The sequence below is a fragment of the Labrus mixtus genome, chromosome 6 (genome assembly GCF_963584025.1).
Source record: "Labrus mixtus chromosome 6, fLabMix1.1, whole genome shotgun sequence".
In the NCBI taxonomy this organism is placed as follows: domain Eukaryota; kingdom Metazoa; phylum Chordata; class Actinopteri; order Labriformes; family Labridae; genus Labrus; species Labrus mixtus.
In genome coordinates this window covers 30,674,886-30,700,161 of record NC_083617.1, presented here as the reverse complement: position 1 = coordinate 30,700,161, position 25,276 = coordinate 30,674,886, and the positions used below count along the sequence as shown (strand labels likewise).

General features: G+C 38.7%; 1 protein-coding gene across 10 annotated transcripts in view; it reads right to left on the bottom strand.

Annotated features, from left to right (window-relative positions):
* The window catches only part of LOC132975986 (sorbin and SH3 domain-containing protein 1), a 39,378-nt gene extending 14,788 nt beyond the window's left edge, over positions 1–24,590 (bottom strand). For 5 of the 10 annotated variants that reach the window (XM_061040915.1, XM_061040922.1, XM_061040923.1 and 2 more), the window contains exons 1-14: positions 19,054–19,077; positions 16,696–16,738; positions 16,355–16,441; positions 15,883–15,999; positions 14,971–15,077; positions 14,653–14,794; positions 12,521–12,663; positions 11,302–11,362; positions 11,098–11,172; positions 7,712–7,747; positions 7,391–7,493; positions 6,319–6,433; positions 4,312–4,395; positions 311–360 (exon numbers count right to left, since the gene is read on the bottom strand). In XM_061040915.1, coding sequence (XP_060896898.1) covers positions 311–360; positions 4,312–4,395; positions 6,319–6,433; positions 7,391–7,493; positions 7,712–7,747; positions 11,098–11,172; positions 11,302–11,362; positions 12,521–12,663; positions 14,653–14,794; positions 14,971–15,077; positions 15,883–15,999; positions 16,355–16,441; positions 16,696–16,738; positions 19,054–19,062 — 1,172 coding nt within the window. In that variant the 5' untranslated portion in view covers positions 19,063–19,077. Of the gene's footprint in view, positions 1–310; positions 361–4,311; positions 4,396–6,318; positions 6,434–7,390; positions 7,494–7,711; positions 7,748–11,097; positions 11,173–11,301; positions 11,363–12,520; positions 12,664–14,652; positions 14,795–14,970; positions 15,078–15,882; positions 16,000–16,354; positions 16,442–16,695; positions 16,739–19,053; positions 19,078–24,458 lie in introns of those variants that run through there. The other 5 variants (XM_061040920.1, XM_061040921.1, XM_061040916.1 and 2 more) reach the window with 5 other exon arrangements.
* Between the last annotated feature and the right edge of the window lie 686 nt (positions 24,591–25,276).

Below are 25,276 nucleotides of genomic sequence, written 5' to 3'. Positions count from 1 at the left end.
TCCTTCTGTCCCAGGTTGCTGTCTTTAAATAAATGACCACATAGCACTCATGTCTACATACAACAACCACACAACCCTGGGAGTAACACCATAAAATACAGAGGACACACTGTTCTTGTAGCTTTCTGCCTTATTAACAGGATCTCCTCAGGAAGCAGGAGTCCCCCTGCTGTAGCTGGAGAAGCTGTACAGGGTGGAGAGATCTCTCACTTACATTTATAACATGCCTTAAATAACCATCAACATCCCTGAAGGAGAAAGAAGAAATCAAGCACAAGTTTTTGAATAAGCAGGAAAGGCATGAACTTACTACTGCTGCAGGTCGGAGGCTGTTTCCAGGGGGCTGAAAGAGGGGGAACTCTGCAACAAACCAAACAAAGAAGTCATTGATAGATCCACAGGAAGGTCTCCTCCAGCTAGAACAGAGACAGGAGCATTAGCTATGGCCAGATTCTCTCTTCTATTCCTCTCTGTCGTTCACTTGCTCTTCTTGGTTTTGTCTCAACAACCCGGAGTTCTTAGCTTCTCTGGACTGGGCTTGGCATGGAGGAGTAAGCGTGTGCTTGGCCTGCATGCAAGTTGGAGAAAACAAGCGGCAGTGAGGAGAGTCGAGGGGGGGTGGGTGGGGTGGGGGGTGGGGGGTTGGAGTGGGCGGGGAGGCGTGTGTGGTCAGAGGGCGCCCATGCGGGGAGGGGGCTGTCACAGGCTCAGCCAATGAGCTGTTGTTTCCCAGTGAAGCTGTTTCTTTTGTCTGGTATTGAGTCACTCTCATTACCACTGGACCAGACTGGGGGACAATTAACCAGCTGGTGGTGCAAACAGGCCAAATTACACACAGACACACACATACACACTCTCATACACACATTCAATACTCACACCAAAGGAGTCAAAATGAGAAATAAATGCTTACAGGTATGTAAATAATTAAGTTTGAATTAACCTTTTCTTTGTGAAAACATGAATAATAACAATGTTATAAAGACAAACAAAGCTTGAGCAAAAACAGACATAAATCAATCAATAAACTGTGAACCTATGTGTCAAGGACATCAGAAGGAAACGCAGTATTTATTTAGGAGCAGAAGTTATCTCCAATACATGCAGTGTTGAGGCACCTGCAAGCATCTGAAATTGTTCAAAGCAATCTAATTTTAGCCCACTGTTTCTGTTGCTCTCTTCTTTTTGGACGTCACAGTGGGTAAAAATAACAGACATGACATGAGAACTATGAATGAGAGCGCAAGTGTTGTTTGCAAATACGATTGCACAATCCCCACCCCAGCCACCCTGGCCCTGCTGTTAATACCACATCCACTTCCCCACAGCGTGGCCAAGCCTCTGATTCCAACACCGATGACCAGACAAGGAGCATTCTTAACAGCTCATTTGCCACAACATGCCTTTCCCCTGGGTTGCCAGGGCAGATGATCATTAATAACCCTTCAAAATAAATGCCTATCTTTATAAGAACAGCACATCAGGCTGGCAGGTCTATAGTCTGATCTATTTTTAAAGCCAAATATTCCATGTCAACTCAGGGAACATGTGGGTGTTATCCAATAATCTGAATTTTTTTGCTCTACAACGTCTTATATCAAGCTCAAAATTGAAAAAAAGAGGGAAACAGTGCCCTCTGACACCTAAAGATACTGGTAATTGGGCTTACACTTGTACAATATCTGAGAAAAGTCAACAGGAAACAAGCATGGAGACTAAAGGAGTAAAGGAATGTCTCTTAGTTCTTTACAACATGCCCGATTAGTGTCAGCTTATGTGAGCTTTTCTTAACATAAACGGGCAAAAAATGTGTGTTTCAAATAATGCCTTTACCAATACAACTTAATACCACATTGCAATTGATATTCAGCGTATGCACTACTATTAGAGAGTGTAGAAGAGAGACGCTTAAAGTCCTCTGACTGTTCAGTAAAGGTGTGAAATGTGGAGAGCTGTATATGGACATGAATGAAGGCCTTGTGAGTCACTGGAACGCTGATGACAATGTTTCTGCAGAATTTTCTGTACATGTTTCCTAACAGGTGACCCCCCCCCACCCCCCGGTTACTTAGAGCTCTGGCTCCTGTGTGCCGCATCCATATTTAAAATAGCAATCATGAGTAGGTCATGGTAACATGAATCTCATTCTTTCCAGCAACTTATTTGTGTTGATATGTACTCATGAAAACCAACAGCCCCCCAGTGTACAAGGCTGGCTATAGCTGTGTGCTTCTCATCTCCACTTAATGCTTAAAGGTAAAGGTTAAGTGTATAACAGAGGTTAAATATGAAAGACAATGAGCTGGTGAGCTTACAGAGTTGCCTCCTTTAGATATGTCAGGTGGCAGGGGGAGGCTCGATGTATCTCAGCGCTGATACAGTGTGGCAACAGCCCCCTCGTCAGCATATGCTCAACAGATGGAGTCACACTGTCGGTTGAAGGGGGTCTAAATGCTTTTCCTGACCATAGTTATGTGCGGAATTTCAGTTGCAGCTAGCTATCTATATGGATGAGCTTCTGTTAAACTGGAGCACCCAATGTGTTTCCAGACTCTCCTTCAACTTAGAACTTGTTGACATTTATACAGATGACCATTACTGTGATTGGACACAGGACTTGCTTTGTCCAATGGCTGACATGAGGTGAAGAGTAATGACTTGACATGACAGCCTCAGGAAGTAGGAAAAATAGAATTAATTCAAAATGTAATTGATAACTATTTAAATGGGTTTGATCCAAAAACATGAGCTCTACTGTTTGTTTTCACATCCTTTGTGAACAAAGTCACCTTTACTGTTCAAATAATAATAATAATCATAAAAATAATAATAACAACTTTTATTATCATACTTGATTCTATAATTGATTGTGGTACTCTGCAGCAACTATTACAAATGTATCTAAAAGAATACAGCTAACAGAACAATAGCCAGGAGAGCCTTCTCTTTACCCCTGAACATTGTTGTTTTTGCATACTTCCAACCCTATCTCAAAGTGAGTAATAACATGTCAATCAAACTCCTATGAGCCAGTGTGTCTGGCTGGACCTTAAGGTCAAATGCTGCGCATACCAGGTGCAGCTTTAGAAGTGACTTTGACATTAAACAGGAGCCAGTCATCAAGCCAAGTTCATCTGGCAATCATCCAGGCTGCCATGAGACAGAGTGGGCCGCCTCCACTGCTAAACCTCCTCCACATATACACTAACCTGGAACCGGAGACTCTGCCCCTGTGTCTGCCTGATGCTAGGACATGACCTCACTGTGTGATCCAGGGTGTGGTGATGTGGCTCTGCCTGACAGATAGGGGATATCCAACATCTGTTTGGGGGACAGCCAGGGCTATGCTTAACTTTTACCAACCTAGCCCCAAGACATGGATTTGATCCAACTCGAATTTACACACCACATTCCTGAACCTATTTTGACATTTTGATAATTAAGAAGTGACTTCTGGATGATTCACCCAGTACAAGCGTTTGGTTCAGTGTATGGTAGATAGAAGGCTGCGCATCAAAATTAACGAGTATTCCTCTTGCATGTTGAGTTGAAAACACAAACACTTTAAAAGAGTATATTTTATTTGCACTCTATTATGTCAGCCTTTGTTGACATGTTGCTGTCATATAACATTATATTGATGACAAAGGCTATTTTGTAAAGTCAGTGTTAATTAATCAATTCATACACATTAACACGCCACTGACACAGCAGCAGGACAATTTGGGGTTAACTTTCTTGCCCAAGGAACCCCGACCTTCCAGTTGAGAGACGACCGACTCTACTATTGAGCAAACATCAGTCACATTGAGTATTATTTCTGAAATGTAAAAGGTGGAAGCCACAGCTAATGTTAGAGGTTGGGCAGTTTTTCTTTAGCTGATTGGAATCCATCAGCATTACAGAAACAAAAACATTGCTCGAAAGATTTACTTTTGGAAAGGAAAAACATGGATCTTATCTGATCATTTCAGACAGTATTGGCTAAAGTATCTTTTTCAATTATATGAGATGACGAGATATGACAGTAGCTGTAAATAATACATTTAAAGTAAAATAAAAGTAGTGATGGAAAAATAGGGATCCATGAAAGTGAATTTGTTCACATTATGTAATGCTCACACATGCAGTCACATAACGTATTCTCTCTGGGATCAATAAAAAAAAGTCTAATTTTGCAAGCTAAAGCGGACGTAGTAATTGGAGTAGTCTTTATAGACAGACACTTTGTTTAGCATTTTTTTTAACATAAATGTTATCACATGCATTAAAATACAATATGCTGTCACTTTAAAGACAGCAACCACTTACCGCTTTGTCAAACTCCATCTCTGAAAAGAATTTATACCAAGGCTCATTCTCTAAATCTACATCTTCTGGACTTACATCCTGAGTCTAGGGCATGGTAACAAGAAAAGGAGGGAAAGACAAAGAGAAAACAATTCAGACAGCACAGAATATACACAAAAAGGGACATTATTGGCTGAGCCAATGTTTGCACCAAATTCCAGCAATTATCTTAAATTCTTAAACTGTTCTCTTTGATGTATAGCACTCTGTACGATGAATGTAAAGCTACCACTGATAGCTAAACTTAGCATCAAGTCTATTACGGGGAAACAGCTAGCCTGGCCCTGGATCCCAAATTTAAATAATTGCATCTGTTTTAACTCTAAATACTGTTGTAGTCACCAGCAGGTTGCTAGATTCGAGTCCAGGAAGTCTTTTTTCCAGCCACTTAAGGTTCTTTGTACACTTACATTTTTGGATAAATTCAACAAAAAGTGATGGTTTAAGTGATTGAACATAAGATCTGCTGGCAAGCCAATGCTGTCACAAGTTCAGCTGTTCTACTAAGTGTCTGATCTTTGTGCCAGCATTTAAGCTAAGTAGACACTGGAGCCAATACTAAATATTACAGATTCGGGGCTGGTATCAAGTTTCCCATCTTACTTTAGAAAGAAATTTAATTCCTGAAGTGTAAAGGTTGCAATACTGTCTGATATATATATATATATATATATATATATATATATGGATTTGTTGTTCTTAAACAGATAATAAGTTTAGGAAGATGTTTTTGAAAATGATTATGCTTCTCCATAAATACAGTTGGTTGTGGAAGAGATCTAGTTTTAGAGTATGGAAGGGAGGAATCATTTCAGCCAAATAAAAATGTTTCAATGTACATTTTTGGATGGGGGTGTTAAAAAAGCATACCCTAGCCCATTGGGAAAGTCTTCTCCAAAAAGTGCCTTTTAATGTGTTGGTTTCCTTTAATTCAATCAAAAATCATTGGCTAATGATGACCACCAAAAACCAAACCCCTTTTAGAAAAAAATTTAATAATAATTTTAAGAAGTATGTATTTGGAGGATCAAAGTTGGTAAGAACCACAGTGGACCTCAAATATAAAATAAACAGCTACATCATGAAGAGCACCAGTCCATTATAACTGGGCTGGTAATTGAAAACAACAGAGTCCATTATTTTACAACAGCCCCAGGATGAACTGGGGACAACTCTCTATAATGAGAGTATTCATTGTCACTGGGATCAGGCCAGATCTCAGCTAACAACACCTCAAAGCATGATGTAACTGAGCGTCAGAAAAACAGTAATTACAGGATCAATTAACAACTTTATTGCTGTAATAAACATCTCCATGTCCTCTTATGTAAGATGAAAAAATCTTGATAACTAAGAAATCTTTGTGTTCTCCTTTGGTGAATATAACACTCTGGATCTAGGCAGTGTCTGCTAATTATATAATACCTAACAGAGCTCATCATTAAAAAACTTTTCCCCTTAAGACACTGAAAAATGCAGTATCACTTGATTTAGCACATACAGCTAATGGCTAGAGTTAAAAGTTGAGCAGAGAGCAGCCACTTCTTCAAGAAAACCCTAAGGATACATGTTTTGTGTCAGGGATCCTCTCTCACCATGCACATTTTGCCAAATAAAATAACCTCAAATTAGAGACAAGAAGACAATGGTTCTCCTGGTAAGAGATGCCATGATATCATGATATCCTCTTCCCAACAGTATCATCTGTCACAGCAACAAGACACCCTGAAGGAAGGCGATGCACGTTGACTCAGGAAGCATGTATATCATCTTCTGTCAGTAAAGCTGCCACATGCAAGCTTCAGTACATAAATGGTGGTTGTTTGAGGTTGTGGATGACGAGTGGAGTGAGGAATAGCTTCCACGACATGTACACAGAAACACGGACAGATAGAACGAGAGAGAGAGAAAAAGAGAGAGAGAGAGAGACACAATTAAAACAGACAAACAGGCAGGCTGCTAGCTTACCGTTCTCTCCAGCTTCAGCACAGACGATTTCCCCGGCTCATACTCAAAGATGCTCTTGGGCTCGGCGCGATACCTCCTGGTGTCTACCTTTTTATCTGGAGGCTCCCACTCGTTTCTGAGGAGAGGCAGTTTATCAGGGAGGGGTGGGGTGTAGGATGGAAGAGGGCCAATCTTCATCAAGAAGTCTCCATGGCAACCAGAATAAGCTGGTATGTTTTTTTTTTTTTTCCATTTTTAACATGATGGCTGCCCTTATTATCCCTGCTAACTGTCGCCCTGTCCCTCTCTTCCTCTAACGATGGTTTGACATACAATTGGATTTACGCGTCCCTTATTAGGTTATTCCCTTTTGTAAACCAGATGTGACCTGGTGACAATACACAGAGCACAGCATTTCCAGGAAGAATTTCTTAATACAAAACCAACACTAAGTTGTCTCTAAAATCATTCAATATGATTAAAAATTGGGTTTTAGGGATGCATCCATTCATACAATGACCACTGAGTAAAAAGCAAGGTCAATCCACCTTATGTCATCTGCAGCTAGTGGGCAACAGTTTATCCCCCTTCACCTGTCCTCTTTCATCACTCTATCGCTCATTTCTCTGAACATAGATCACCCCATGTCAGTGCTGACATGTGTCAAAGGGCTGAATCTAAACACTTCCTGATGAGGCACTAGAGGCCACAGTAGTGGAAGCAATCAGGAACAAAACCTTAGATTAGCAAAAGAAGGAATATCCTTATGTCCAGTTGTGCACAGTCATGTTTAGCTACACTTACTAGAAATTTAAATAAAGACCAGTAATATCTATTCAACAGAGACACAAAAAGCAGCTTAATATCATAGTGTCACTGTCACGTTACTGTTTTATAATCTGTGAAACTTGCATGTTAATATAAGACAATCTTGTCAGAAAAACATATTTATTCATGAGGAAATCTGTAGTTGTCTGAGTTGTAAAAAGCTCCTTTCTACATTTGCAAACTGGCACAGTGCTGTTCTTTTTGAGATATATCTAAAAGGGAATTACATACTGTAAGGTTTTTAGCAGATGGAGTATAGACAGACCTTTTGGCAGAAGGTTTAAGGGAAGAGGATCTTGTTGGCACAGGCATCGACCGGCCTCTTGAATCAACTTCGATGTCACTTTTTGAGCGTGGGACGGATTTTACTGCAACAAAAAGAAACAGAAACATTGACAGACATTAACAGCCTGATACTTAACTGCATTTATGCATCATTTAAATATTTCCTACATTGAAGTGTAAAACATGCATTAAGGGAGTGTTTATTTTGGATGAATCTCAATACTAATTGTGGATGATACACAATTTTTTCATGTAAATCTTGACTTCTGTACTTGAAGCAAAGCTGATTTAAAAATCCTACCATCTTTTAAGTAACCATAGGGGCTGGGACCATCATCTGAAAGAGACAACAATGATCAGTAATTACAGTTAAATAAATCTATCTATACTCTGTTACATTTTAAAGGTAATGAAAATAGAACACATCTAAATAATTCACAAGGCCCTTCCATTAAGCCAAGCATTATAGAGTCACCAAATACAATCAAAGTCTGTCAAATCAAAGCACTTTACAGGAAGCACTGCTGAGCCAAAAAGGGATCCAAGCATGGATGAGCATCGAGGCACTGAATAAGTAATACATGCAGAGTAAAAATGCCATAACAGTCACAACTACAATGATCTCTTTAAAAAAAAAAAAAATTCTGTAAGACAACATTTGCAGAATTATAACAAGGAAGTTAACATGTCAAGGTGTCTTGTTGTGCAACAAGAAAAAAAAAGTTATTCTTTTGGTAAATGCTGCATACAAATCTTTCCTCCTTCCTTAGGGCCGACTGACCTTAAAACCTAAGCATGAGCCTAAACCTAACCTTAACCAACTTGAAAACACTGGTGGATGAAGCTTGTTCACAGCAGCAAGTTAGAAGGTCGTGGGCTGGCAGAAGGACTCTACAGAACAGGACTACAGCGGCATCATGTGGCCACTGTAGCAAACTACATCAGAAAAAACTGCTAATACTCTTTTATTAAAAAAAAAAAAGAATAATAATAGCATATTCAAAAATCAGCAGTCTGAAGAATTCAGTTTTACATGATCAAGCGAAAAGAAAAAGGGCAATGAGTACGTCTGGTAAGTCTGACTTCTATAGACACTAGGCTTTGTGCATTATCCTTGGAAACATGTAAATCAATGTATCAAAGTTCTTTATATAAATTCATGTTTGTTCAGCTCTACCTGTTAAGAGCTTAATATAAATGATCATCTTAAAGGCCAGGGCAGGTAAAATATATATGTAAACTTCAAAAATACTACTGACGTTATTTTTTACCTCTTGTTGTATCACCTAATGCAAGCCGCTAGCTTAATGTGTGTGTGTGTGTGTGTGTGTGTGTGTGTGTGTGTGTGTGTGTGTGTGTGTGTGTGTGTGTGTGTGTGTGTGTGTGTGTGTGTGTGTGTGTACTGCTCTGGATACTCTGCTTGTTTGTTATCTATATTTTTTTATTGATGTTCTATTATTACTATGTGATGTTTTTAAATTTGACCTGCCGAGGGACTGCAGATGTAAATTAGCTCTAAGCTAACTCTGGTACAATGCAATGGCAACATTTATGTTTAATATTGTACATGGTCACTTTACAAATAAAATAAGTAAAGAAATAAAGAAAATCTTGTATATTGAAGATGGTAGGGTGACCACTATAATGAGCATCTAGGTGTTCTGCTGCAGTTTGAGTGAACTGGTTTTATATGAAGCCTTACTTTTACACAGTAATGGATCAAAAGCGAGAAAATTACTATTTAAGGTTAATAGATCCTTTCTGCACTTTTTTTTACATTTTCAAAAAGAATCTTTTTAGTATATACTTATACATAATTACATTCACAATTACGGTTAAAGGCTTTATATGTGATTTTTCACACTTAATTGTAATAGAAATCAAGTATATCCTCTGAAAATAACTCTGTGAGTCATGACTGTCTACAATGGGTGTAACACCAGAGTCCCACTGTCTGTGATGTTTTCAAAGTTTTCAGAGTCCTATCTTCACTTTGTTTACATCGCCAGGACGGCCGGCTGACTCCTCCCCTCGTGTATAAAAGTTGTTTAATTGAGGGACTAGAGAAAAGAAGAATAACATACTGTACTCACTGCTTAACTGTGTTTCTAGATCACGCTCATTTCATGTAAATTTACATGCAGTGCGAAGATACGAGCATGCTAAAGATCGCTAGCATTAGCATGCTAACACAACAATGCACCGCGAGTTGTTTTGATTTCATGCTGGTGCTCAAGAGCGACATCTGCTGGATCTAACAATCGCATATTAAGCCTTTAACGTGAACTACAGTTTTACATTTCTTTACTGTACTATTTATTCTAAAATAATGTTTTGGGTTATATTTTATGGCGTGTGTTGAAAAGAAAAGAAAATTAAAAAATATTTTTATAGTAGAGGGAACAATTAAAAAAATTCTAACTGGAAATTTACACTTGAAAACACATGCTACTATAATGGATAATTTTTAAATTGCACCAACATCTGTTATTGAAGTAAGATTTCTTTTGAAATTTGAGGTATTTCAGGATAATCCAAACATATGACAGAGCTTTTCAAAACTTTTCTGAAATGTCAAATAATACAGCAATTGAATCCTGCCATCGTATCTTGCATTTGTTGTTTTTTTGGAATTGATCGAAGCTTTGTTTTTGCCTTTAACTGTATTTGTATAGACAATAAATCTGTTTTCACAGCTGACATTTTGACTTGTCATGGTAGGAAAAGGACCATTGTTACTGATAACACTGATAATGGCTCCTTTGTATTAAGGTGTCTCACTGAGTCCTGGCAGTGTTCGAGCAAGCATGCACAACTCCCTGACATCAAAATTCCATCAGTTGAATTGAATAAAGCATTAACAACCTGTTATTTTCCTACAGTGACATGTCAAAATTCCCTGACCAAAAAGGTCCAGGAAATCCAAAAGCAATCTGATCTTCAAAATAGTCCAAATGAGCAAAAGTGAGTGGGATTAGGGAATCTGCACAAAGCCTTAAGTGTTTCTAACACAAATGAAAATATCATCTCTATGACATGGAACAGCAATCAGAAAAAAAAGGGAAAGCTTTTCAAACACTTTGGGCAACTTGAAGGTTGATCAAAGTATTTTGTTTGACTTTCTACTGTCATGTATAAATCCATGTTTAGGATTTTCCTCTCTTTTTTCACCTGTTGTGCCCGTTTGTGTTTGTCACATTTCTCTTCCTCATATGGAGCTTTACATCCTTGTTACTCTTCCTAGCCGATGTGATCATGTGTCCTGCTTTTACTGTTTTCACCTTTGCCCTAATTCTCTCACCTGTACCTGTTTGCACCCTGAGTATTTAGTCTTGATCAAACAAACTGGCACTGAAAACAAGGGGAAACGGGTTAGATAAAAGACTAATCTGGGGCTAATCAGGGACAGGAGAAGGAATTAGGGCACAGGTGAAAACAATATGCAGGGAACACAAACACAGAGGCGTAATAGAAGAAACAAAGGAAGGAAAAAAGTTACATACGAGGGGAGAGAGTAAAGCAGGAAATAATCATTTAACAGACAAATTCACATTTATTGGTTATCATGAGTTTATTCATGACAGCTACAGGATCAGGTATGGCAGATTAAACACGGCTAAAGTTTTAGAAAGGGTCCAGTATGTGGTTAATAAAGCCGACAAGAGTGAGGCCACTGCCATTGGATACCTTTTGATCTCATCTGACTGTCTTTTTTCTCAGGGAAAATGTATGTGGGACGGTAAGGGTTTTCCTCAATAGGCTCTGAGCACAGTGATGAAGAGACAGAGCACATAGTGACATCAAATACAAACACATAAAGAAACACACATGGTTTGGACACCAACAGATACAAATGACATGTGAAAAGAACATGATGTTCTTTTCTCTTACCAGGTATCCTGTGTATTTGTTTGAACATTGTCTTGTACCAGTCTTTGGACTTTTCAGTGTTCTGAAATAAAGAGGTGAAGATTGTTAATTGATACAAAAAACTGAGGATGATGTCATAGATCAGCTCCATGCTGTTGAAGCAGCCATGTTTTAGAAAGTTAAATCAAAATGAGTATGTCAGTCATGAGATAAAGACCTTTTCAGTTTCAGAAAGAAATCTGTTACTTTAGCTATGGTTCAGTCACTTATAATCCTTGTTTCACCCATGATGTTTGATTTGTTTTACTGTTAACTTTAGCCAATCTTTGTCTCGGTTGTTTCTCTTTTCTCTGTTCATTGGATGATTGCTGCGCTGTTGTTTTATTTTTCATGCTTTTTTAATAGGATTTTATTGTTGTGTATTTGACTGTTGGGATTTTTTTCTGTAAAGCACTTTGTGACATTGGTTTTGATAAGTGCTTTATAAATAAACTTTATTATTATTATATTACTGTGAAGCTAACCAACTGTTTTTCAGTGTCCTATCTTTCCTTTGAGCCTGAAGAAACTGTCTGACATGCTGATCCATTAATCATCTTTTTTTCTGGCAGCAGCAATGTAAATTGTCTTTATTTTCAAACTGAAAACAATCTCCTTTAGGAGGAGTACCCGATTACTTAACCTAATGCTCCCCTTGATCTTCTTATCATTACCCCTTTAGCGGATTAGCTCTGCAGCTAGAGTGCTCTATTGGTCCATCACAGATTTTTACTATTGGCCTGGAATCAATTCCAACCTGAATCAATCAATCAAATAGCAAATATTCTTCATTTTAGTTCAAGCATTACTCTACTCAGCTAAATTCTATTCATCAAATTATTAAGAAAAAAAACATTCTGAAGCAAACATTGCAAGTTCTGTTTTGTTCAAAGGGAACTTTCTGTGAGATCAAATTTCAATACTTCATACTGAACCCTGATATCTTTACACTGAACACTGATTGGCCTTACAGGCACATAGGAAAGAGTTTTCAGGTGATAATAATTCCTGTCGGAAAAGCTTACTGCATTAAATTGATATAAATCAGTATCAGCAGTATTAGTAAAATGTGTAGTAATAAAGTGAATTAATTTACTGAATTTAATACTAAAACTTCTAAAACTGTATATGACATAAGAGACCCACTTATTATACAAACAAAACAAGAAAACAGTAAAAGTGAACAGTATTTATTACTGACCCGTACAGGAACAACGGGCTTGTTTAGAGGATTCAGGACAGGAGAGTGCAGTGACAGCCGCAGCCTCTTCCAGTCCATATCAGGGACTGGACTGACTGAGTCTCTTCCAGGATCAGGACTTTTGTCCCTTTCTGGTGATGGGTCTATCAAGAAAAAACATAAAGAGAAAAAAAAACAGAAAACCGTTAGACACACAAAATGTCAAGTTTGAATGTCAAATAACACTTCAAATGTTTTAGGTTAGCGAAATGGTGCAAAGGTCAGGCTTAGGTATGACATGTGATTGTTACTGTGCACGTTGTGATTTTACATTTAAACAGACGATTCATCTTCACATCACAGGATTTACTTTCTACCTCATTATTAAGTTAGATCAATTATTATAAAATAACTACAATATACACACTTGTATGGATATATATGTATGGGAACTTTTGCCTTACATTCATTCATAGAAAATACTTTTTAAAGATGCATTTTATCAGCAAAATATATAGAAAAGTAGAGATTATTTTTGTTAATATATTCCTTCATACATTTCTATAAAGGATTTCAATGATACCAACTGCTGACTATGGTTGTCAAAATCATTGACACTAAGGTCCTTTTTAAATGATAGAATCTTGTTTATTTTTATGTGTGATAGAAATGGAAAGTAATTTATGAAAATGCAGATCTCCAATCATGTTTTAACCCTAAACCTGCACCGAGCAAAACAGAAAGATCAGCTGAGGTAGAATGACATAGAGAGGAAGTGAATCAGGCTGAGCATGATAAATCAAAACAAAGCAGTACAACAGAGAAATGAGTGTCTCTCTGCTCAGCCCTCCAATACACAACTCCAACACCTGATATACAAATAAATACCAATGTTTTGTGAAGGCCTTTTGGCATCTCATAAGGATGCACAAGTTACTTTAGAGGCCGTTCCAGACAGACTGAGAGCAGATAAGAAAGACGGTGATGCCTTCTGGTTCCTTTTCTTTTTCTGTTAATGTTGGCCTGCGGACTTATGACAGCAGGCTTCATACTACTGCACAGCCATTGACAGCCATTAAATCTGTATGAACAGACACCAAAGCACACTTCTTCTGGATTATGAGTGTTGGAGAGGATAAGTTTTGTTTTGGGTCCAGAAATTATTTAAAAAAAAAATCAGACTTCTTATGCCTATCAAACTAATTAACCTGTATGTCAAATATTAGTTTGTTTTTAATGATTTTCTCTGTGACAGAATGGTGTAGAGGAAACGAAGGGAGAATTCTGATATTCTGACACCAACTCCCTGGCACTAACAATATTTGCAGCATATGACAACCACCTCAAAAGGAGTGAGATGTGTCAGCTGTCCAATAAGTGGAAGAAAATGGAAAACATAGAAATCTCAGTCCGGCACTCATGGTCAACTATGTGTTTTAAATGAAGGCTATAAAGATAGGATACATTCTGTAATGAGTCAAATACAGGGACAGTATCTACCTGCAGTTATTTCTTTGTGAACTGCAGGTAGATACTGGACTAAAAATATCTGAGGATTTATCTATATTCTCGACCCGGGATATGTTTGTTCACATCCTTTACCACACTCAGGCATGAACACATGACTCATTAACTGGATGAACATTTAGGAAAACAGGATAGGTTGGCCTTTCAATACCCATAACAGATGGTTCAGGAGAGGAACAAAAGGAAAATATAAATACATGGCAAATATCAGTAGGAAGTCACCAAGACCCAAGTGCATACCTTCAAAGTGAGAGAAATGCTTTTGCTTCTCTGTTGAAATAGAAAGACAGACAAGTAGGACAGTGAAATGTGACTAATGACGTCAAAGTGAGAAAGCAAGGTTTTAGTGAAGCACTGAGCAAGACAGGGAGAATTATTACTTTGTACTTACTTTATATTCTCAAATGTTCATATATCTTGGAAGGTCATTTTCAAGACATTTAATAAATTGTCCACATATACTAAAGAAACTGTTTTTTCACTTTAGTTGCGTAAGTCAGTTTTTCGGTGGCCAAACGACAGGAACAGCTGATCACAGACAAGACATAGATAAGACCAGAGTACCACGGATCTTGGCTAATAAAATGCCACAGAGACACGCACAACCAGCTCACAAGTGTACTCACCTCTGTTGTGTTGCAGCAGAACGATGGTGGGGTTAACTGAACTGGTGCAGGGATACACAGAGCTGGATGTTGATATGGTTGTCTGGGGTATGTCACTGAAGGATGGACACTGGTTTTCTTTTACACTTTCTGCTGAATTGGACTGAAAGTAACAGAAACTTCACTGTAAATTTCATAGAATACATACAAGTATTCCCATATTAATCTGAAATCAAACACAGACCACAAATAAATGAGATCACATTGTTGTCAAAATTGTAAAAAACAAAAAGAATTGAGCAAAGATCCTGTGTTAAAAGGAAATGGAAGTAAACGTACCTGGCACTGACTGTTGTTTACAGGAGGTAAATCCGCTGTGGTGTGGCTGCCTCCTTCAGCCAATCCTGCTTTAGAGCTGTCTCCATTAATCTGGTGTGTCCAGCCGCCTATAAAGAGTCCACAACTCTCTCAGTAAATATACAGAAAACATTGAGGACGAGTCAAAAAGTACAGTATTCCAATAAACTTGAAATATCAAACCAAAAATCAGCTAAATGCTGACAACATTTATTTCCATTTCATTCTGCAGGGCATGAATGTATCCCTTGGTGGTGTTCATGGTCATAGATACCAATATGCCCAAGAAAAGAAAAAAAAAGATTCTCCCACAATCTGGGAACTTTGTCATCAGAACAAAGCTCTTACTGAGTCATCAACAAAGGCCATTTGTTCCAATGGCCTTTATATTCAGGCTTTACAACAGTTAATGCATCTCCCTCAAAGACTTTGCCAACCTCCAGTCCAGCACCAATGTACTCTTGGTAACAAACGAGCCCACAGTCAAGGCGCCTTTTTCCAAAGAGCAATGTGGGCAGGCTGTAACAAAAACGCTCTTTGATGGTCAAATGAAAATATGAGCTAACACCATTTATTATGACTCGGAGTGTTCCAGGCTACGCAGAATGCATCACACAACATCAGGAGATACTTAGTTAGGGTCATATTCCTTATATCTGATAATGTACCTGACCTCAAAAGCCAATTCTTATTATCATCAAACAGAACTGTAAGGCATGTAAAGAAAGATGATGAAATGCTTTTAACATGAACGCAATGTTCATATTCTCTGTCCACATTCTACAGGGAGCTGTTCCTATTAACATGGTCATGCAACTATTACTGTCCTCTAAACTTTTTTGTCATCATGTGGGAACTAGTGCTAGAACAGCTGTGGCATTCGTTCTGACTCACTTGTCGTTGTGATGACATTTGGCTCTTCGCTGATGAGGCCCTCATCATCAATGTGAACAAGGGTGGCCCTCAGAGTCACAATTCCTTTCCCTTTGCACACTCTGCTGGGGTCCAAATCTAGAAATGTTCAAAATAACAGGCTCATTTCCCCAGTTTCACATGCTTAAATGCAATGCAGTTTGATTTGGTTTACTCAGGAAGTCACTACAGCTTCAGATATTTAAATAGATAGATATGAACTTTATTATCTATTTCTACCTGGAATCCTATTTAAAGCGACCTCCTGCTCCCCATGTTCAAAATAGAACTGCAACATCAAAACCAGGCCAATATATTAATATCCCATGATTCTGTAAAACTAATTGCCAGTGGTTGAAGTGGAGCAGTCACTTACAAGTCACTTTCTAAGTGAATAACAATTATCTCACTGATTTAGGCTTTGAAAAATAATTGTAGAGCACGGATACATCACCTGCAGCAGGAATCAGGTCAGGAGAGCCTTTCATGGTTGCCAAGGGAGTGATCTTGACGGCACAGACTGATCGAGGACCTGATGGTACTTAATTAAATACACACACAATGCTAATACAACAATTTGTTAGGTGGCTGAAATGTTACAGAAATATTAAAACCATTTAAATACAAACTGAAAGCATGCCCACCCAATTAATAATAAAAAAAAGTACTATGTACTTTAAGATGCTTGCACATTATGCACCAACAAAAGCTGTAAATTAATGTGTTTGTGTTTCTTTGTATCTCCTCAGCATCTGATTTTGTGAATATGGTTTACAGGATTATTTATTCACTTACTGGGAGTTGAGCTTGGTCTTATGCTGCCCTCTTGTGGAGAGCCCTGAAGTAGAAACACAGAAATGCAATAACACAGTATTGTCAAGAAACAGTTATTTTGAAGCTAGTTGAAAAATACACAAGACACATTAAATTTATATAATTATCTTTTTAGAAATGTTATCCATTTGGTCCGTTATAAATTGATGTTTAGACTGTAAAAAAAAGGAAAGTAAACAATTCTCTGTAAATGTAATTCTTTAAATTAACTTTTTCATTTTCTTTCTTTATGTTTTTGCTTGTTGATGGTTTGTTTCCTGCCCTTATTTTTGCTGTGATAAATATTTGTAAAAAAAAAAAAAAAAAAAAAAAAAGTATTTCCACTTGACAAGTCTTGTGCACATCCACAAAGTACACATAAAAAGCCAAATTGAAGTAAAAAACTCCAAACATCAATTCTGAAGACTCATTTTTATTTTTAACTTTATTACAGGATTTATTTGGCTGCTAATTCTTCCACTGGATTTGGGAAAAAATTTGACCTGCCTTGAACCAATGATATGAATCAGAAATGTTCCTCTTTAAGGACACGAAGAGAGGGTGTAAGTGAGAACAAATATATGCTAATCTGAGCTGCATGAGTGGACCATGCTGTAGCAACACCAAGGCCACCAGAAAAGTAGTCGTGAAACGCTCCCATTGAGCTGCACGATTGATTTAGACCTCCTTATTTAAAAGGGAAAGGATAGGGCTAAATAGAGACACACACAGAAAGGCACTTCAACAATTACTCAACCGCACATGTACAAACACTATGCAAATAAAAATAGCTATTTTTGTAGGCTATGAATAATGGATAAACAACAAAAAGCATCTCAAATTGACTTAGTTAAATTGAAGCAGCTTTTAACTTTAACTCTGTTCCACTTTGTGTTTATGTTGTATTATGTCCACTACGTTTGCACAGGGAGGTAAATAAGGCAACCTGCAGAACCGGCAAAGGGATTTGTGTTCCAGCTGGAAAGTCTGCAAACAGGCCCAAATAGATGAGGGGAAAATGGGAGTTATTCCAACATGTCCCAAGAGGACACAGCTATAACCTTTTAAACATCTCCTGATCTTTGAGCTGAGCTGTCTCTGAGTATCAAATCATGTTTACATATTTTCACAATCTCTTTCATTAAAAAAAAATAACATTATGGGACATTTCTTTCTGAGAAATGTTTAAACTCAACATTGCATCTGCTGTATCCTGAGATGTGAATACACAATAAAAAGAACCTCTCACATATGATAGATAATGGGAAGATGATGGCTTGCAGTGTTAAGTTTGCTGTATAAACAGATGAGAGCATAGATCACCCCGGGCCTTTTTAGGAAGAAATGCCACAGAGCAGAGCCGGGCAAAGAATACCATCCATTCAGCCTGTGAAAAATAAGAAGAGCATCGTTGGAGCTCTGCGATGGCCAGTAAGGATTTCGTAAGATAAACAGGAAATGAGAAGACACTTCTCATCAGCCCAACTCCAGTAAAACTGCAATTTACTTAAATGAACAATCACTCCTTATAATCTTCAATGCTTTCAGATGTATCCGCCTGACAAATGGGAAATATCTGACACAAAAACAATGACCTAGGAAGAAGTGAGATCAGATTGAGCAGTTCATGTATTTCTTTCAACAGATATTTTTATATAATGTCATTTTTTTGTAAATTGATGACTAGTTATCTGATGTCAGATATTAGAACCAGAGCAGAACTAGGATCAAACATACTCCTCTCTATTGAGCACAGATGTTATTGGTCTTACTTTGATCTCATTATCTCATCAGTTCTTAACCTTTACACATTTCAAGGGAACAAATCATTAATAAAGTCATTCTTAATGCAAGATGTTAATGCAGGATGTATCATATCTGTCACTTATCATTAACAAATGATCAAGTCACTATAACTTTATCGGACTACATCACAGTTAATGAAAATTATTTAAGTAAGCAGTAATCCTAAATTGTTAGGGGATCAAATTAGCTGGATTCAAGTTACACAGTTTACTGATTTTCTCTTTCTTTCTGAGAGAAGACCTGTATATTTCTATTGAAAACAAAAAATATTTGTTCCCTTAATGTGAAGTGTCAAGACCTAAAGACCTAATAAATCCTGGTCAAAATATTTTCACCTCTAATCCAAAAAAATGTGATTACCCAAGAGCAGGATATAGTGAAGCCTTTCCAACTTCTAATACCAGGACTCACTCACACATTAATACAACACAATGGCCTTAGTGTAACCAAAAAAAAACATGTCCAAAAATGAGCAACTCTCAAAAGGCTATGATAACCCTGAAGCATCACTGAAGATGTAGTAAGGTGCATTACCAATCTCATGCAGTGCACAGCAAATCCTTAGTCCACGTACACAATGTCCGTCTGAAGACTCCTGAGACTTCTGGCTGAGCTTTGAGGGTCTTGTTTGGGACAGTCCCATTTTTGACCTTGACCCATGCTATGTAGGGGGTCTGTTTGCTTTTTGCCAACAGGCACTCCCAGATGGACCTGTCACCAGATGCTATCTGGGAATGTGTCACCCACTCAACAACTGTGCAGACAGAGCACCACATCAAATTCTTCCATACCCAAGTGCTCCCTAAGGATCGGCCCATGAGAGAAAGAGGATGACAGGATCCACTTTTTTTAAGGTTTATTTTTGGGCGTCTAATGCCTTTATTTAGAACCAGGACAGTGAATAGAGTCAACATCAGGGAACATGTAGGAAAGAAGCCACAGGTCGGATTCGAACAGGACTACAGTCTCTGTACATGACCTATGCGTATTAACCACTTGGCTACCAGAGCCCCCCAACCCTCCATAAGGTCTTTATAACTTTTTCAGCATGATGAACAATGTGGCTACTTTTCATGATAATATAAAATATATGTGAGAATTTTATATCATAAAATTAAAAATAAATTTGAACAAAGCCAATAGAATAAATGTCGCACTTCAAAACAGTTCCCCGATATCAAATATTGTTAATAGCAATTCTTTTAATAAATGAATCTTTTTTATATGTAACATAAAATACTTATTGTTCTGAAGGCTAATACCAAAATGACCAAAGACTAAAATGTTGTAATTGTAGCCCTGAAAGCTTCTAAAGGATGTCTGCTGTACAGTATGTAGCCCTGTTTATGGTTTATGAAAATCTTGTGATTTTATTTAATGTCATAAAAAGACATGAATCTGAAACAAGCTCCAGACTGTCTGACCCCCAGTGAAGCCTACACAAAGGCAGGCTGGTACCAAGTTGAACTATACTGTATTTCATGCAGTGGGTCTCTATGGTTGAGTCTGAGGTCGCCTTAAAGTAAGTTCATACAAAAGAGCTCTCATCATATGCTCAGCTGGAAGGGAGGACAGAAAGGGGCTGTTACGTAACACTGTTTGACTTCTGCTTTGTCAACAAACGGCAGAGGGGAGAGAAGCTATCCAGCACTGCTTGTGGATCCCACAAAATAGCTCCAAACATGGCTCGAAAGGGCTGCTCCAGAGCAGCAGCTTATCCCCCCTGATTGAGAATAGACCCCCACCATCCCTCCAACCGCCTTACTCTCTTCCATAAACAGCTTCCATGCTAGACAGCAGCATGGGATTCTACACATTCCTCTACAGCTATTTGAAGTTCATTTCAAACAACTAAAGCATAAAAGGAAATGTATGTAATTTATAGGCCGCAGTCATCGTTGGTCTTTGAGCAGGATTATGCATTCATCTGGATTATGGAATGACCATAACTGAGCCTACTGTATGTATAACCTATATCACAGAAACAAGAAGATTTAACCAGTGTGTAGTGAATCTGTGGTTTTCCTTTCATATGAAAGAGTATGAAAGAGGAGTTTTTTTTGGAGGACATCAGGAATAAAAATCCTTATTTGAGACCTTAAACAAATGATATGTCGCATAAGGGAATATAAGATGTGTCCTTTCATGCTTGAAGAGGTTGCAACCTGCAAACATGTCCAAGAGAGACATTGGATGTGACTATCGCCACATCCCTATAGGACAGGGAACACTTGGCTGCATGGCAAATACAAAGGTCCTGGGCAGGACAGCAGTTGGCTGCATGGACAAACTGCCAGTAAAAGATGCTGTGATAGGAAGCCAGCCTGCTTATAACGTGCCTGCTAGGCTTTTAGAGCCAGTGTTATAAGAATGTCTTTAAGCAGACAGCTTGCCAGGGGTGATACATCTTCACAGCTAGGGCTCCAGGCCTGCTCTGATTATTCAAGTAACTTGGCCGGGGTGTATTATAGTGCTTAGAGAGTTTCATTTTTAGGATGCAAAGTGAAAAAGATGTAAATACCATAAGGTTAAACATTTTAACCTTATGGTATTTACACAAGGAATCCTCAATCAGATAAAAAAAAATGTCTTGTGATAATAGAAAAAAAATTGTATTGACATAAAAAGAAGAGACACGCCTAATATTTATGAAATGATCTGCCTTGATTTCAAGCTTGGTTTGGCATAAGAGATTTTCCTGGTTGAGACAAAAAGGGCGTGCTGCACGATGGGTGAGCTGATGTGACAAATGAAATCATAGTCTGAGAGAGTGCTGACAGGGTTTTCTTATCTCTGCTGGATGTTTTGACTCCAAAGTGGATTGGATGTTGTGAGTGTGTTCCCTTATATAACTCTCTGAGTGCCTATATGACAGGGCTAGGCCTACTTGATAATTGAGTCATAGGATATGGCAGCTAAACGTGAATATAAACAGCAACGTGATAATCCAGCAATTGTAAGTGCTATGAAGTTATCCCTGTTTGAAATGTGTGTCCAGCCGGACTCTAGCGGGTTCCCATCATCTGTCTATTTCAGGAATGCCTGCCTAGTTTGACCCACCACCCAGCCAACAGAAATACAGGCAGCTCCATCAATTAGAGCCTGGCTTTGGAGGAGTCTTTGTAGAAATAAGATTTGGATTATTGTTTAATATGTTTCATAATTATATATATCACTGCCACTTGGTTATTTGGGTTTGGTTTGTGTGATAATTAGAAAAACACACGCTGGCTATTATCAACGTTTCTGCCATTGACCAATGTGATGCTGTTGTTTTCCAAACAAACATACAACACAGGGGAGAGGTGTTGGTTGGGAGACAGTGTGCTGCATAAATCCACTTAAGCATGATTGTCTTTTCACTGCCTTGTTTACATGCAACCAAGAAGGGGTGGGGGTGGGGGGGTTCTTTGTGCCATGGACCTTGGGAAACCAAAGCACAACACTTCACCATCCACTTCAGCCAATGGCAGCAGATGGGGAAGGCGGGGGGGGGGGGGGGGGGGGGGGGGGGTTGCTTAGCAACTTGTTGTAACATTAACAGAGTGAAAACAGAAACCTGGTGTCTGGCTGAAACATGCTGCCTGATCCAGAGCAGTCTGATATTCAACACAAGGCTCTTATCTGTAGTTAGTTCAATATGAATCTTACCTATGCTGTTGGCATGCATGGATCCTGAACAAAATTTTTTTTATTTTGAATTGCCAGAGACATCTTGGCAAGGAAAGTAAACCTGAATGTCACAACTTGTGTAGTATTTGTACCTTAATGAACACAATGTAACTACCGGTATTTAAAATGATCTGAAATAAAGGGTCATTTTTCCAAAGCAACTGGGGATGATCATAGGAAAACAAGAGAGCCGGTCTGGAAACCAACCCACTTGGCAAATCTTTTAAATTCAATTTACAGATTCATGTTTCTGAGGGTTGCTGCTCTCAAATCTAGGGCATCTGTGTAATGTGACTCTGAACAAGTTTCATAAAATATTAAAAACTATGCTGGGTTCATACAAACAGGTGCCTTCCTTACTCAACAGGTTATCATTTGTCAAGCTACAAAAACACAGTGTGCAGAGTGGACACAAGATGTGCCTTCAAGAGGAATTAGAAAAAAAAATCACAAAGTGACAAAACAAACAACAAATGGTCTTGTACAGCGCTTTTACACTGCATACACATTCACACATTGATGGTAGTGATCACTATGTAGTATCATCCATCAGAAGTAAGTAATCCCATTCATACACCACCACTGAAGCAGATGGAGCACTTCTGGGTTAAGTGTCTTGCCCAAGGACACATCGGACACAGCTGGGGATTGAACCCTTGACCTTCCGGTTGAGAGACGACGACTCTACCAACCGAGCCACAGCCACCCCAACAACAATTCTTCAACACACACACACACACACACACACACACACACACACACACACACACACACACACACACACACACACACACACACACACACACACACACACACACACACACACACACACACACACACACACACACACACACACACACACACACACGAACAATGAGGAGGGTGATATTCTAAAAATGTGCTGTCCACACAACAAAACACAAGATATTTTGAGAAAATGTGTCTTAGTGCTGTGCCTCTGTCTTGGAACCAGTTGAATGAATTATTTGTGTTGGGGTTAATTATTCATCAAGGCTGTTTTAAGTTCTCGTTACTCTGTGCTGCAGGTACAGCAGAGACGTATACATCTCCTGGGTTTTGGAGGAATAACTTTTTTTCCTTAATATGGAGTTCATGCTGCACGCTTGCCAGATGAATTTGAATTGTCTAAAAGGACGTCTAAAGTTATAAATACCCTGGATCTTTGGAAATTGTTAAGAAAATACCGTTTTGCTTCGTGATACAATAAAATGTAAAACAAATGTAAGTAGGCCATTTGATCATCTACATGTCAACACAGTAAGTCAACACATACTGTTCATTATGTAGCCTCAGGCAGACCTGTTTGTTGAACTAAAACATGAAGTTCAACATTCAGGCCCACTGTGTCAATAATTGCACAACTGTGCATTTACACAGTTTCTGAGTTTCAGGGTGTTTACAAAGATTCACTGAAATTAGAATCTATATTCCACTATTCTTCTAAAACAAGAGTGTTATTTACAACTGAACAACTCTCCACAATAACCTACTCCTCTTACATTAAATAACTCAGGTCATTTTCATCTTAAAAGCCTCTGATCAAAAGATATGACAGTCTAACCAGAGCACAATGTGACAGAATAACTTACAGAGATACTACTCACTAAAGTCGTCCTCACACCCCCATGCCGCATGATAGCCATTCCATGAAGTGCGTGCTTCTGATGTCACAGCTTGATTGTATGCATGTGGAGTAGCCTGTAGTCTCCTCCTATGACTCACAATGACAACCCGCTAATAAACCGCATTACACTACCTGCCAACTTGGAGACACAAGCAATGTCAAAGGATGCATTAGTCTTTATAAAATAATATCGGATAACATTCAGCTGGGTCAAAGTCGCCAGCATTTGATTACTGGACCTGGGAACATTTGCTTTTCTCTCTCGGGTATTCAGTCTCAAAGTGCGGCACCCATGGCGGGACGCATTGCCACTGTATGCAACTGCCTGTACTGCAGTAACTGTCCCAAAGCCACTGCGCCTCTCTGCTGAGGTACCAAAAGGAAATTGGCTGACTCGTAAACATACTTATGTTTGGTAAGAAATGCTGAGTTCACACTTTATGTCTGCACTAAGACGTAGGTTACACTAAGTGGTGCTGGCTTTGCATCATGTCATATATCATGGGCCAGCTGTTGTGGTGCCAACGCCACCAAATGTGGTCATGGAATGAGAATACAAAGGTCCAGTAAATAAGAAAGATGCACAGAGACATGCAGTAATCCGGAGCAGAAACATGCTTACCTCACTGAGATGGTAATCCAGTGTTATGCTCGCTGAAGCAGACACACCTCACTGAGCTTCGTGCGCCGTCGGCTCCTCTCCACCAGCGTCCTGTCAGCGCTTCACACTCACCGGCACCAGCTGCGTCAAAACAACCGCACAATACAAGGAGAAAGCACCGGGGGCTGGGCCATTGACCCTTCACAATAAGAGCCCGGATGTCCCTTTATAGTAAAACTGATAACCTATGAAGGTTCAGTATTCGGACTGAAATAAGGTCCAGTTCAGTTAATAGATTTTAGGCACAAGCAAGCTGCAAGCACTAAGATGATCTCTTTATACCCAAGACCAAACAATACATCAAAAAGTTCTACCAAAAAAGAGTGGCTTGGATGCTTTTTCAATGGGTGATTCTTGCTGACACTGAACAGTTTGTTCCTAACTATTTAGTTAGAAATTGTCTACGTTAAGACAGTCTATGGGCGATAGTAAGGATCCATGTCAAAGCTATCTGGCTCATTATCTGCTAAATGCTGCCCCATGTACTCTAGCTGGTCTATAACTTTGTTTGTCCATCTAGGGTCCTGGGCAGTTGGCACACAGGGATTTTTGGATATTTCTTTTATTTAAAACAAACAACAGCAAAAGGACACAACTTAAAATAAACATAAACATATTTTACCTACATAACAAACCAAGTGAAAACTTGGGTGAATATTTTTGTTTGACTTATTCCGTACAGCATGACCTGCAATGAATGCAACCCACCCCTGTCTGTTTTATGGTTCTGTTGTCAAGGTGAGGAGGGGGCTAGCACTACATTCATCAGCTCCAGTCTG